The 14,265-nt window shown below is 45.8% G+C and overlaps 1 protein-coding gene across 2 annotated transcripts in view; it reads left to right on the top strand.

The window, feature by feature from the left end:
• VGLL1 (vestigial like family member 1) overlaps positions 1-14,265 on the top strand; it is a 39,146-nt gene that overhangs the window by 10,528 nt on the left and 14,353 nt on the right. The window contains exons 3-4 of one of the 2 annotated variants that reach the window (XM_043459924.1): positions 3,017-3,591; positions 7,900-8,118. In XM_043459924.1, the coding sequence (XP_043315859.1) occupies positions 7,917-8,118 (202 nt within the window). In that variant the 5' untranslated portion in view covers positions 3,017-3,591; positions 7,900-7,916. Of the gene's footprint in view, positions 1-505; positions 3,592-7,899; positions 8,119-14,265 lie in introns of those variants that run through there. The other variant, XM_043459923.1, reaches the window with a different exon arrangement.

The raw sequence follows: 14,265 nt of genomic DNA, 5'->3' as shown, positions 1-14,265 counted from the left end.
GGTACCAAAGTTATAAACTATGTATGTCTGGGACCATTCTTTGTCCCTTTTCTCCTCTGAAAACAGAACAGTCCTTCCTTGTATTTAAAGCCCATCTTTCCACCTGGACTTTGATCCCATTCTCTCCTCCTGCTTTCTCTAATATTTTCTTATTAACAATACCTTCTTTTTGTGGTATATTCAATCTCTTTCTCTGAACTGGATCCTTTCCACTGGTCTTTGATCATGTTGAAATCTATCCCAAGTCATTCAAGCCCTGATGCTCCCACTCCTGGATTCTGCTTTATCTTTCCACTCTCTTTCACCTCCAAACTCCTGCAAACTCCTCTTCACATTGTGGGTACTTTCTTCTTCTCCCATCCCACTGGAGCCTGCCTCTGGCCTTATCACTCCAGCAAGCATCTCTCACTAAAATCACTTATGACTTCCAAGTTACTAAACCCAATTTTCAGGCATCATATTCTCCCACATCTCAGCAGCTGGGACCCAGGTGATGGGTTCCACCATCTTGAAACATGGTCCTCTTTGGGCTGTAGGGTCCTGACACTCCTGTGATGTTTATCCTCTCTCCTTTGCCATTCTTTCTCTGTAATGTATGTTCGTTCGTCACTTCCACCTGACTGGTAAAGGTTGCAGTTACATGAACAGGTCTTGCTTCTTTTATTTTCCCTTAATTTTTTAGAGTGCTTTAGTTCTTTTCTATGTTTGAGTCTCTACTCTTCCTGGGTGAGTTAGAGTCCAAGGCTTTAATGACGGTTTATATAACATTAGCTTCCATGTTTCTATCTCCAACTCAGACCTATCTGCCTATGGACTACTGTCATCCTTTCTTAGACAGCTCAAAAATTCCTCAAAATCAACATGTTCAAACAGAAATCTTTGATTTCCTCTCCTAAAGAAGACACACTAGCAATATTTCATAGCTCTGAAAGGCACACTAATCAATGAAGTTATGCACCCTCCAAACCTAGGAGTTATCATCTTTGAGACCCCCTCATTCCCTATATCCAATCCAGTATCAAATTTGTTTTCTAAATACATCTTGAATCCATCCACTTCTCTCTGCTTTCACCTCAACTCCCAGATGCAGCTACCATCCTCTCTACCCTAGACCACAAAGTGATCTCTTCACGGCCACGTGCTCCCTCCATTCTTTCTTGATATTGCAGTCGGACCAAGGTTTTCAAAATGCATGTCTGGGGACATCCCTGGCAGTCTAGTGGTTAGGACTCTGCACTTTCACTATCGGGGGTGTGGGTTTGATTCACTTCTGACTCCCTCCCCTTCCCCATTCTCGACACACATCTCCATAAAACCATTTAATAGCTTCTTCTTCTTCTTAGGAAGGAGACAGTGTTCTTCCATAGGGCTCGCAAAGACCTGCTGCCTCTGGCTCCTGCTTACTTTTCCAGCTCACCTTGCAAGGCACTCCCTGCCACTGTCTCCCTACCTTTTTCCCTGTGACTCATATGTGCCAGGCCCCTCCCACCACAGGGCTGCTGAACATACTGTTTCCTCCGCTTGGACCAGTCACCTCTCCCCTCTTTGCGTGGTTAACTCCTTCTCAGCCTCTGGGATCACAGCTTGAGCATTATTTGCACAGGGAAGACGACTTGGCCTTCACTGATGAATTCAGGCATCCTTATCACAGCCTCGCCTGGCACCAGATACTGAATCATTACCGTTGCGGTCGTCTATTTATTTGTGTGAATACCTGAATAATTTCTCTCTCCCCTCACTACTCACTCATTCACTCAGCAAATATATACTGAAATCCTAGTAATACATATACCAGGCATGATTTTAGAAGGGGCGACCAACTATAAACAAAGAGCTCTGCAATATGACATCCAGAGGTGAAAAGTACCCTGAAGAAATAGGAAGTGGGAGAAGAGGACAGAGAGTATGAGAGGCTGCTGGCTTGGATAGGATGGTGAGGGAAGGCTTCTCGGAGGCAGTGATGGAGCCCAGGTTTCATTGAAGAGGAGGGAAAGTCAGGAGGTGGTCTGGGGGATAAGCATCCCAGGTCAAGGACCAGTCAGCAGTGAGTGGGGCTGGAGTGGAGCAAGGTTTGGGCAAGGTCAGGAAAAAACAACCACTAGAAGCTTTTCAACAAGGAGTGACAGTGTTTAATGCACATCCTCAAATGATCACTGTGGCTGTCGTGGGGCGAAGAATGAAGAATTAGAAGGGCGAAAGGTGTAAGTACTGAGTTCTGAAGCTGTGGTCCTGCAGAGAAATGATGGGGGTTTTCAGGAGAGTGAGCAGGGCCGAGGTGGTGACAAAGGATGGAGGTGACCAAGAAAAGGACGGGATTGGAATGTGTTTTGATGCTCTATGTGTCAAGATTTGTTGATGGTTTCCTCCAACCTCTCCAACGGGTTTCCTTCTCACTTACAGGAAGAGTCCACAGCCTAAGCATGGCCGAGGAGGCTTTCTGTGCCATGGCCCCATCTCTCCTCTCCCCTCCTCTCTGGCCATGCTGGCCTCCTCACCCTTCTGTGAACAGGTTGGGTGTGATCCCACCTTTTGTGTTAGATGTTCCCCCAGATATCAGGCAAGCAGGTATTGACATGCTTCCCCCGCCCTGACCCGGGGTTCTGATCAAATGTCACCTCATCAGAACATTTTTTCATGAACATCCTAGATAAATGAGACACTTTCTATTCCCTGGCTGATTAATTTCTCTTTATAGTACTTACTGACACCTGACAAGTCCATATACTATAGGCAAATATAAAACATGTTACGTATTTATTATTCCCCGAAGGCAGGGATTTGGTCTGTTTTGTTCACTATGGAACAAAACTCCCGGAATGGTGCCTGGCATATAGTAAGTGTTTAATAAATATCTGTTAAATTAACATGGTTGAAACAGAGAATGGGAGAAGCAAAGAACGGCTCCCAGGCTTTGGGGTCTGAATGATGGTGCTATTGAAGATTTTTCAGAATGTGGATTGGGCCTCCTTTGCTATGAGCCTGAAGCTGGAGTCCTGAACTGCTTCATCTATTGCAGGCTTGGAGAAGTCCTCAATCCCTCTGGGCCCATGGAAGCCTGAGAAAGTCCAGAATCCTAGAGGGCTGGGCTCCCTTTCTCTTCCCACAGGAAAAGAGGAAGAAACTAGTGACCAGTCAAACTTTCTGTCCGTTCCGGAGACTGAAAGTCCCATCAGTTGGATTCCAGCCCCAGCACTGATGCTGAAGACGCTACTACTCTGTGTTTGGTTTCCAGGCAAACAACTGGCTGCCCACTTTAAGAGACAATATCACTAAGCGCTTTTTTTTTTAATGCAAAAAGAAAGAAATAAAAAAAGAACTACCTATTTTCCTCATTCCTGCAGGTGCCCAACCCGATTGACTTGTTGGAGTACATTTTCTGCATTCTTAATAGATAGCTAGCAGGAAATGCTTCGTATAGGCTCAGCTAGAGGGGTAGAAAGTTAGCGAGGGGAGGGCACAAGATCGCCAGGCCCTGCTCGGACCAGAGCTGAGCTGCTCTAAAGCAGGCCAGGCAGCGCCGGCCAGCAAAACACACCTTCACCCAGCCATAGCGTCTTGCTGTGTCTCCGCCGCCGATGGTCGAGAATTAAGGTGAGAGAAGGTGGGAACTCTGGGGGAGGCAGGAGGGATGGGAATTCAACTGAGAAGGAACTGGGGCTGGGGGGAGGTGGTGGTGGTAGGGGGCATCACATGCTTTGCTTAAGGAGATGCCTTCCGGTGCCTTTGGGGCTTTGTTCCAAGTGATCACTGTGACAACTCAACCTCTCAGACTCCCCATCCCAACCCCAGGGGTGCTGGGTACCATTTCCCAGAAGGGTGGTAAGCGTGTGCAGGTAGGCATCCTGGTAGAATGGAGGCCAGACTGTTGCTCTTGCATTCCTCTTGGCCCAAAATATTTGGGCCGAAGACCAGGCAGTATTTCGATGCCTACTTGGTGTCTTAAATTTCTGAGCACTGGGGAATATTGTAATTACACTATTTGAACTGCACAGCTGGCAAAGCTTGGCCAAGGCCAAGGGTTTTGTCTGCAAGAAACTTTCGCTACAAAGCCAGGTGCCAATACAGCAGCATCTTGGCTAGGAAAGTCCTACCCTCGGTTCCAGCTTTGCGGCACCTCATTCTAAGCCAGACCCACCCCACCAATTCACTTCCCCAGGAAAGAGAGCCTTCAAGGAGGGTTCGTGTGGGGATGAAACCGCTCAAGTCACTCCAGAGGTTCAGTGAGATGCGATTGTGTAAAGGATTAAACCGGGTAACAACTGAGAGATTTGAATAACCCTCGAATACAGACCCTCATCCCCTGAGGTCTGAGTACAGCCGGGGAACTGCTCATGAGCTGTGATCCAGAGATGTACTCCAGGGCTTTCCTTTACAGTATGTGTCCATATGTCTGGCAAGGAAAAGAGGGGCATGCATAGGACTTGAGATTTGTTCAGGATCTGCAGTTGTGTGAGGTCTGAGCTCCCCAGGTGAGGGGGACCGAGACAGCCTTCTCTGATCTGCTCTATTTCTATGGAACTAGCCTGTGGTCTTTGCACAGGGAGGTTAGGAGCGTGCTTCACGGCATTGATGTCTCAGGGGTCCGGCCAGCTGCTTCTCATGGCTTCAGGGAGACTTAGCAAAGAGAGGTGGCAGGCTGGGTCATACCTGAGCTAGAGCACCGGCCACTGGCAAGAGGGTAAGAGGGCAAGACCCACAGAGGTGCTAAGCTGCCCTTGCCGGTGATGGCTTCCAGGAGACGCCCATGAGAATGTGCGGACAGACCTTCTGCCGGTCTGACTGGGAGCCAGAGGACTGGATCAGGATGAGAGTCCCATGGAGGGGAAGGGACTGTTTGCCCCGACAGGTAGAAAGGGATGGTGAGAAAAGGCCAGACACCGAAGTCAGGGAGACTTGGGTTCAAACCTCAGCTCTGCCACCACCTAGCTGCATGGCCTGGGCCCTTGATTTCCTCTTTCTCTAAGCCCAGATTTGCTCATCTTTTAAATGGAGATAATAGCTAGTCTGAGGGTTGTAAAGTTTGGAGAAAATATATTTGGAGCTTCTGGGACAGAATAGGTCTTCTGTGAACTGCAGCTTTAGCAAAAAGGTCGCGTCCATGCTTATCATTACTTGGTCATTCATAATACCATCGCTTTATTATTCATTTGATTTGCTATTTTTTGGAAATATATTTGATAGATGACATTGTGTAGATTTAACATGCACAACATGTTAATGTGATAAATTTATATATTGTCATACAATTACCATCGTGGCGGCCATAATTAACGCCTCTTATCATGATGCATCATTACCCTTTCTTTTTATTGGTTCAAATAATTAAATGCTAGTCTTTTAGCAAGTTTGATGATTAGAATGCCGTATTGTCTAGATTCACTGCACTGTGTGGTAGATTTCTAGGGCTTGTTCACTGCTTGTTGCACATTTATTCCCTTAAACAACATTGGTTCTGTCCCCCCAGCCCTGGGAACAACCATTTTATTCTGTAGTTTGGCTCTTGAAAATTCCACAGATAAGTGAGATTATACTTTGGCTTATGTCATAACGTGCTCAAGGATTACACCTTTGCTTTATTGCTCAAAGTCCCAAGTATCTGAAGATATCATGTGCTTTCTCACTGAGGAATAATTTGCCTTCAGTGAAACTTGCAGATCTGAGCTGCACAATTTGATGAGTTTTGACACGTCTGCATCCATATGTAACCCTCACCCTCTTCAGGATGTAAGACATTTCCAGCACCCCTGTGAGTCCACTCTCACCCTTTTCCAAGCTCTACCTCAAGGCAACTGCTGTCCTGATTTTTATCACCATAGATTATTTGTGCCTGTTTCATGTAAGTGGAGTCATACAATATGCAGTCTTTCGTGTCTGGCTTTTGTCACTCAGGTTAATGTTTTTGTGATTCATCTATGCTGTTGGGTGGATGTAGTTTGTGCCTCTTTATGGCTGAAGAACATTCCATTGTATGAAAATGTCACAGTTCGTTTATTTGTTCTCCTGGTGATGGACATTTGGGCTGTTTTCACTTTTATAAACAAAGCCACTACGAACACTCATGTAGAAGTCTTTGTGCACACATCTGTTTTCGTTTCTCTTGGTTATATGTGGCCTAGAAGTGGGATTGCTGGGTCTTATGGTAAGCGTACGTTTAACTTTAGAAGACACCGCTGGATGGTTTTTCAAAGTGGTGGTTCCTATGTTTTTTGAAATAAGAATACAGTGGATTCATTTTTTTTTTAGGGTGGTGCCTGGTGATGTTTAACATGTCTATCACCCAGGGGGAAACAGATTGACATGCTGAATCAAAGGCTTCTAGAGACAACAGAATCCAGCTGTGACTGGGGCTAAGATTCTGAAAGGAGAACTTTTAAATAAGGGTCCTCTGCTTACTCCCAGATTCCCTCCTAATGGTCCCATGATAATCGACTGACACTTCTGGCAGAAAAATAAAATAGGCTGCAGAATTCCTATACCCCAACCTCTTCATTTTACCCTAGAGGAATCTGAAGGCCAGAGAGGCCCAGTTATTTCCCCAAAGGCACACACCCAGTCAAGGGCAAGACCAGGTCCTCTGAGCCCTAATTGGTGTGATTTCCTTGCATTGTGCCTTCTCTGCACGAAATGGCATTTCATCACTCAGCCATTGTTTACTGAGTGTTAGGTGCTAGAGATAAAGAAATGAATAAGAAATGGCCCCCATCCTCCTGGATCTCAGAGACTAGACCAGGAGATGGGCTATTCAACTCTAGTCATTTGCATTATATGCATCAGAATGACTAGATTCAAAATTTCTTTAGCCAGAACTCTGGGCAAGTTGGATTGGATGGCCAGAGGTGACGAAGCCCCCAGACCTTTTATTTCCCTGGTAAAGGGAGGCCACGGCCTCTCTGCGGTGCCGTCTGCATGCCTGGTCCCTGCCTGGGTGCAAAAAAGGACAGCCTCTGCCCTCAAGGAGCTCACAGGTAGGACCCATTGAGGCCAAGTTGAAGGCAATTCAGCAAATGATTGTTGGATCATTTGCTCAATATTGAGCTAGGTGGCAGGCACTGCTCTGGGCGCACAGGAAGCCTGGTGAACAGAGTGCTCTTTCCCAACAGAGTATCGGTGTGAAAAATGTTAGCTGCATTGGGTGCCGAGTGTATTCATCTGGGGATTCCCTGGTGGCCTAGTAATTAGGACTCTGGGCTTTCACTGCCGTGGTCCGGGTTCAGTCCCTCATTGGGGAACTGAGGTCCTGCAAGCCACGCGGTGCAGCCGAAAGAGAAATAAAACAGAATATGGACCTGGATTTAAAGCTCTGACATTTTCTAAGTGATTCTGGGCAGAGTATGTCTGTCTGGAGGCCTTAGGACTGGTTGATTGTAATTGCTAATTCTAAGATGGGGTGGGGGTGGGTGTAGGACCCCATCCTGCATGAATCACCCTGTCAGGGAGAGCAGGAGAATTTGGTGGGTTTGGTGCTCCTGCACGGAAGTGGGCAAGGTAGAAATCAAGGCTTGCTAGGGCAACAAATTGTCAGTATCCACTGATTGCTTAGTCAAGGTCTACTGGAGTACTTGTGCATTTGTTCAGGGGAATCTAGTGGGAGGCAGGCACTTCCCCAGCTGGCAAATTACTGCAGTCTTTGGCTTCAGTGTCCTTTTTCTTTCCTTTTTTTTCATTTGCTGATGCTCTTCTAATCACGTTCCCAGACACTCTTTCACATTTATAAGAGAGGACCCCTTCAGCACTTTATCTTATTTCCTAAAGACTGCTCAGCAACTGCGCAGCTCCTGGGAATCCCAGTGAGAGAACCTGAACCTTAGGCGCAAATTGTCCTCAAGGAAGCCACTTATGCCAACTTAGCCAAACCGCTTGGACAAAGAGTGCCAGTAACATTTTGCGTTTGCTCCGCAGCTCTCCCCTGAGTCACCATGGAAGACGTGACGAAGACCACCGTCCTCACACAGAGCCCTATCAAAACTGAATGGAATTCCCGCTGTGTCCTTTTCACCTATTTCCAAGGGGACATTAGCAGTGTGGTGGATGAACACTTCTCCAGAGCTCTGGGCAATGTCAAGAGCCCCCAGGGACAGAACCCTTCCAGCCCTAGCGGAGATGTGCTGCTGAGGAATGGTGAGCATGTCGGGAGGGAGGGGCTGGAATTCCCTATCAGGCTATCATCAAAGGACAGTTCTGATGTTCTGAGATGTGTGTATATTTGCTAAAGGCACATCACGCTGTTTAGTGAGAAGCCACACCTCTTTCTCAGAAGTTTCGCTTGAAAATGGACACTGTTTATGGAATTCCCTAGTGGGCTAGTGGTTAAGACACCACACTTCTACAGCAGGGGGCACGGGTTCCATTCCTGGCTGGGGAACTAAGATTCCACAAGCCACATGGCGTGGGCAAAAAAAAAAAAAAAGAAAAAAAAGGACACTTTAATCAAATTAATATACCGATTTCATTGTGTCCTCAATTATGTTAAATGCTGGGTTCACACTCAGTATGCGATGAGAGTACCATTATTATTACTACCTTGGTCTGACAGGGCAAGAACACCAAAGGACTTGGGCATATGTGTCCCCTGTAGAAACACCCAGCCTTCTCTCCGTTAATAGTGGGTGCTGTGGGGAGCTGGGGTCGGGCCAGAGGGAGGCGGATAAAATGAATGTCTCTCCGCATCCCTCTCCCCACCCTTAACAGCACTGGGGGTGTCTATTGCACACACTATGGGGTGATTTTTTTTTTTTAAACAGCATTGTCTCATCTCAAAACACTTACTTCAAGACAGCTATGCCAAAAGGTGCCGAGCTTATGCGTTGAATACCCTGCTCCCGTTGGAGGATGGACATGCCTCCCAGGAGGGGGCCTCTGCCTGTGGGGGAGGAGCTCACTGGTTTTCAGAAGCCATCACACTGACTGGTCAGACTCTGGGTCTGGATAGGGAGTTCGTGTTTAACCTCTTTAGCCTTTCAGAATTTGCTTCTCGCCTAGAAATAACTTTTCCAATCAGGTGACGTGTTTTTCTCAGAGACTCTTTGGAGTTCAGGAAACGTGGAAGGGGAGCATAGTAGAAGCAGGTACTAAAGCTAACGCTGGGGACCAGGGGCTGGGTGGAGAGCACGGAGGTGCTGTCTAAGGGTGTGCTGAGTACTTCAGAGCAGCTGCAGGAATGGCTGCTCTTGAGTCATTTGGGGAATTGATGCATGGGTAAAAACCCATCCATGTGGTCAATGGGATTCAGAAGCTTTATCTGACTCCTAGGAAGGGTCAAAATCCTAGGCTCTTCAGCATAGCTAAGTCTGTCCACTTTGGCTATTTGACTCTGAGTTAATTCTAAACACATTGCCTTGAATATATGACAATCGTTTCTTTGTCAGCACCAGCAATTTGTCGTCCCTCATTTTCTCTCTCCTGCTTGCCTGGTAAACAAACCTGAGATATAACCAATTCTTGGTTGCTTATTGTCCCATTTCTTGGTTTCATTTCGCAGCCAGACTCCTAAGAGGTATCCACGCATGCTCTTTCCTCTTCCTCTCCTGCTCTCTCAGATCTGCTCCACTGAGGCTGTCATCCTCATCACTCTTTGAAACCACTCTTATCCAGGCTCGTGGGAGACTTTCACTTTCCAAAGCAAGTGGTCTGTCTCTGTCCTCATCTTAGCTGACCCATCAGCAGCATTTGCTGCACTTGATTGCTCCCTCCTCTTGGAAGTAACCTCCTTTACTTGGATTCCATAATATCACACTCATGGTTTTCCACCTGTCTCCCTGGTTACCCCTCCTTCTCAGTCTCCTTTGCTGAATGTCCTCTTCTCTTCAAGGCTTCATCTCTTAAACATTTAAGGGCCCTAGGACTTTGATCTTAATTTCTCTCTCTACATTCACGCCCTGGGGGATCTATTCTAGTCTCTTTGTCTTAAATACCATCTACATAAACACCACCTATGTGCTGATGAAATATCGTATCTTTACCCAGACTGGATTTCAGACTTATCTACACAGCTGCCTAGTTGATAGCTTCACTTCACATAGCTAATAGGAATCTAAACCAAATAGGTCCCAAACTGAATTTTTTTAAAGATTTTTTTTTTTAATGTGGACCATTTTTAAAGTCTATTGAATTTGTTACAGTATTGCTTCTGTTTTATGTTTTGGTTTTTGGACTGAGAAGCATGTGGGATCTGAGCTCTCCTTCCAGGGATCGAACCCGCACTCCCTGCATTGGAAGGACCACCAGGGACGTCCCCCAAGCTGAACCCTTGATCTTCCCCTCACCCTGCTCTGTCCATAGTCTCAATAAATGGCAGCTGCATCCTTCCAATTAATTGCAGTCATCTTTAACTCCTTTCTTTATCTCATACCCCACATCCAACCCTTTGAACAATTCTGTAAGTTCTACCTTCAAAGTTTATCTGAGCTCTGAACATGTCTCTCCACTTCCACTGCTGTCCCCTTAGTCTGAAAAGCCATCCTCTCCCCACTGGATTTTTGCCTCCTCATCAGTCTGCTTCTACCGTTGCTCCCCTTCAGTCTGTTCTCAAAGTAGCGGTCAGAATAATACTATTAAAACGAAAGTTGTACCATATCACTTCTCTATTCGAAATCCTCCAGTAACTTCTCATCTTACTTGGAATCAAATCCAAGGTCTTTCAGGGGGCCCTCACTTGCCTGAGCCCCTGTCATCTTTCTGATCTCATTATCCTCCCACCTCCCTCACTCCAGCATAGCCTCCTTGTTCTTTGTAGTGTGTGACAAGTACAGTACTGCCTCAGGCCTTTTGCATTTCCTCTCTCCCCTCTTCCTGAAATGTTCCTTCCCAGGTAACTGCAAGACTTCCCCTTCATTGAAATCTATGTTAGAATGTCATCTTTCAGACAGGCCTTCCTGAACAATCTATTTAAAACATAGAAGTCCCCACCCTGTCACTGTCTTACTCTGTTTTATTTCTCTTAGCGTGCGTCACCATGGGGCATATTGTGTATTTTATGGGTTTCTTATCTCCTTCTACCCCCTAGACGCTGTTGGTCTGTTAAGGGCTGTTTTCCAAGTACCAACCCTAATGTCCGACACATGGAAGGTACTCAATAAATATTTAGTGAATGAATGAAATTGTGTTTTGGATCACAGGGTGCTGATGTCTGTCCTTGATGGGGGTTACTGGAGAGACAGTATCATTTGGTATATGGCTTTAGACCCAGGCACCCTAGGGCAGAGTCAGCTTTACTGTTGTTTAACCATGTGACCTCAGGGCTCATCACTTCATCTCTCTGGGCCTCTGTTTCCTCATCTGTAAAACTGAGTATCATTGAACTAAAGGAGGAATCAGTGAGATTACGCATGTCAAGTGGCACATAGTATGTGCCATACAGGTGGTAGTTAATTTTTGTGGTGTGTGAAGGCTCAAGGCATGTTTTTTGAATGTCTACAGTGGATGTGAGGGCCCACCTTCAAACCTTCAGGATTGCAAGGCAGCAGGACCCTCCCCTCAGCCTCCAAGTTGTCCACTGGCTTCTGCTGGGTGGCCACTGCCCTGTTTCTTAACTCTCCTTACTTCACTTTGTATTCTATGAAGCCCCTGCCCACCAAGGGAGCTTGGACGCCGTCTTGTATCTGGCCCAAGATAGCCTTCTCTGGCCAAACAGAGGCGGCGTTCTTCTCTACCTGCCTCCTGTGTTGTCACATTTTCCGTGTGATAGTCTCACAGGTCCCCTGACTGTGAAGAGGTCTCCCTTGCAAGCATGTGTTGTGGGTTAGGCTGGTGTTTGTCCAGCTGACTGAACAAATGAAGGAGAAATCCTCTTTTCTTCAAGGCCTCTCTTATCACAGTTAGGAGTCAAATTTCTCTCATGAGCTCTGCTGCCTCTGGGGAGGGTCCCCCTGAAAGAAGATGTGTCCCCAGTGGTTCTCAACTGGAGGTGTTCTATGAACTGCACGCAGCTTCGAAAATGGTGGGAAGTCCATAAAGCGGCTCTTCATCACCAACACTTAGCATCCTCTCAGCCCCTGCAGGCCTGCCCCAGGCTGCCTGGCCTCAGCGAGGCCCCAGCTAAGCTGAGAACAGGCTCCCATTCATGGGCTCCCGTGGCGGGCTCACCCACATTTTAAGGGTGCTCTGACAGGCCCATGTGGCTAGGAAATGCCATTGAATTTCCTGGCTGCTTTTTTCAAATCCAATTTTTTTTTTTATTTACTTAGGTATAATTTATACTGGCCCTACTTGTAGAAAAGAAAACACATGCTGAAAGTATCTGAATTATTTCCCTTTTAAAAGGACATTGGTGATTTCAGAGTAGGTAACTTGGAGAAGCTTCATAAATTATCATTTCTGGGGGCTTGTCTTGGTGCACAACCCAACCTGTATTCTTCCTGTCCCAGCCACGAGCCCAGCCCCAGGGCTGGCTCCCTTCACTCAAGGGCTGCTGAGAGAAGGTATTTGTACAACCTGAGCCCTCTTAGGTCTTTTATAGCTAGTCTCCTCCTCTCCTCCAGAATCCAGGGAAGAAATGCTGGGTTTCTTTCTCTCTTTTTTATTAATTTTTTTCAATTTTAAAAATTGAAGTATAGTTGATTTACAGTGTTGAGTTAGTTTCAGCAAAATGATTCAGTTGAGTTAGTACAGCAAAATGATTCAGTTGAGTTAGTACAGCAAAATGATTCAGTTATACATACATGAGTATATAATATGTATCTATTCTTTTTCAGATTCTTTTCCCTTCCAGGTTCTTCCAAGATACTGAATATAGTTCCCTGAGAGAGTCTATCTGTTAATCCCAAACTCACAATTTACATTTCCTCTTTCCCCTTCGGTAACCATAAGTTTGTTTTCTGTGTCTGTGAGTCTGTGTTTTATAAATAAGTTCTTTTTAGGTTCCACATATAAGCAATATTATAATCATATTTGTCTTTCTCTGTCTGGCTTACTTCACTCAGTAGGACAATCTCTAGGTCACCCACACTGTTGCTCATTAGCACTCTCACTAATAATGTTTCTAATGGCCAACACTTAGTGAGTGCTTCCTGTGTTCCAGGCCCTTTCTCAGGGGCTGGCACATGAATTATCTTAGTGAATCTTCACAGTAACCTTTTGGTTAACTCGCACCATGCTCATTTCCTGATAAGGAAACTGAAGCTCAGCGAATCAAGTAACTTGTTCAAGATCCCACAGCTTATTAGGGGCAGCTTTTCACAACCAGATCATTCAGTTCTAGATACTGAGCTCTTACTGGGCTTTCCAGGTGGCTCAGTGGGAAGGAATCCACCTGCCAATGCAGGAGATCCGGGTTCGGTCCCTGGGTCAGGAAGATCCCTTGGAGGGGGAAATGTCAACCCACTCCAGTATTCTTACCTGGAAAATCCCATGAACAGGAGAGCCTGGCGAGCTACATACAGCCCATGGGGTGGCAAAAATGTTGGACATAATTGAACACGCATGCACAGAGCTCTTAGCCATTTTCAAAATACAAGCACATGTTCTGTATTTCATCTCCATTTTCAGTTGGGAAAGGAAACCTGGCTAATCAGCAAAGGACCTAGACAGGTGGCTGTGAAGGAGGGGGTGAGACTGAGTAGGAAACTCTCCCCCCCAACACAAACTGGGTGCCCTGAAACAGAGCTGTCCCCCACAAGCTGTCTCTCTGTCTCTAGTGTTATTGTAACCTCAGCTAATACAAATAATATTTTCTTTGTTTCTGGAGTGAATAAATCAGAGACAAGTGCCACCAGCCAAAATGGCAGAGAGGGGAGTGTTAATGTGTGCACATCAGTCAGGCCAAAGTTGGGAACTTCATGGGGCAACGTGTGTGTGTGTGTGTGTGTGTGTGTGTTCAGAGGTTTCTCGGCTTCAACTTTATCATAAAGCAGCATTTATATTAAAGGTGGAGACAGGGGAAAAGGAAGGAAGGAAGGAAAGATAGATGGAAGGCAACCAGGCAATTATGCCTTTCACAGCTATGACTCAGGTTCACTGAGTCACGTGGGTTCTTAAGTTTTTACTTTAAAACTAATTTTTTCGGGGGAAAAAAAAAGCAAAACTAACTTTTTCTAATCACAACGATAATGTGTTAAGTTTTGAAATTTTGTATTTACAAAATACAGAGAAGCACTCAAGACACAAAACCACATGCACGTCTAGGCGCCCAAACTAAGTTTTACAACCTAACGTCACTTGGCTTTTTAACGGGTAATAAACCATATATATCTTTACTGCCATTCCATGTTCTACTAAGACATCATTTTATGCCTCAAGAGTATCCTTTTTTTATAGGTGTCTCAAATCTGT

This window comes from Cervus canadensis, chromosome X (genome assembly GCF_019320065.1).
Source record: "Cervus canadensis isolate Bull #8, Minnesota chromosome X, ASM1932006v1, whole genome shotgun sequence".
Classification (NCBI taxonomy): Eukaryota; Metazoa; Chordata; class Mammalia; order Artiodactyla; family Cervidae; genus Cervus; species Cervus canadensis.
Note: the sequence above shows the minus strand (reverse complement) of the source record. Positions and strands in the feature narration are given on the sequence as shown.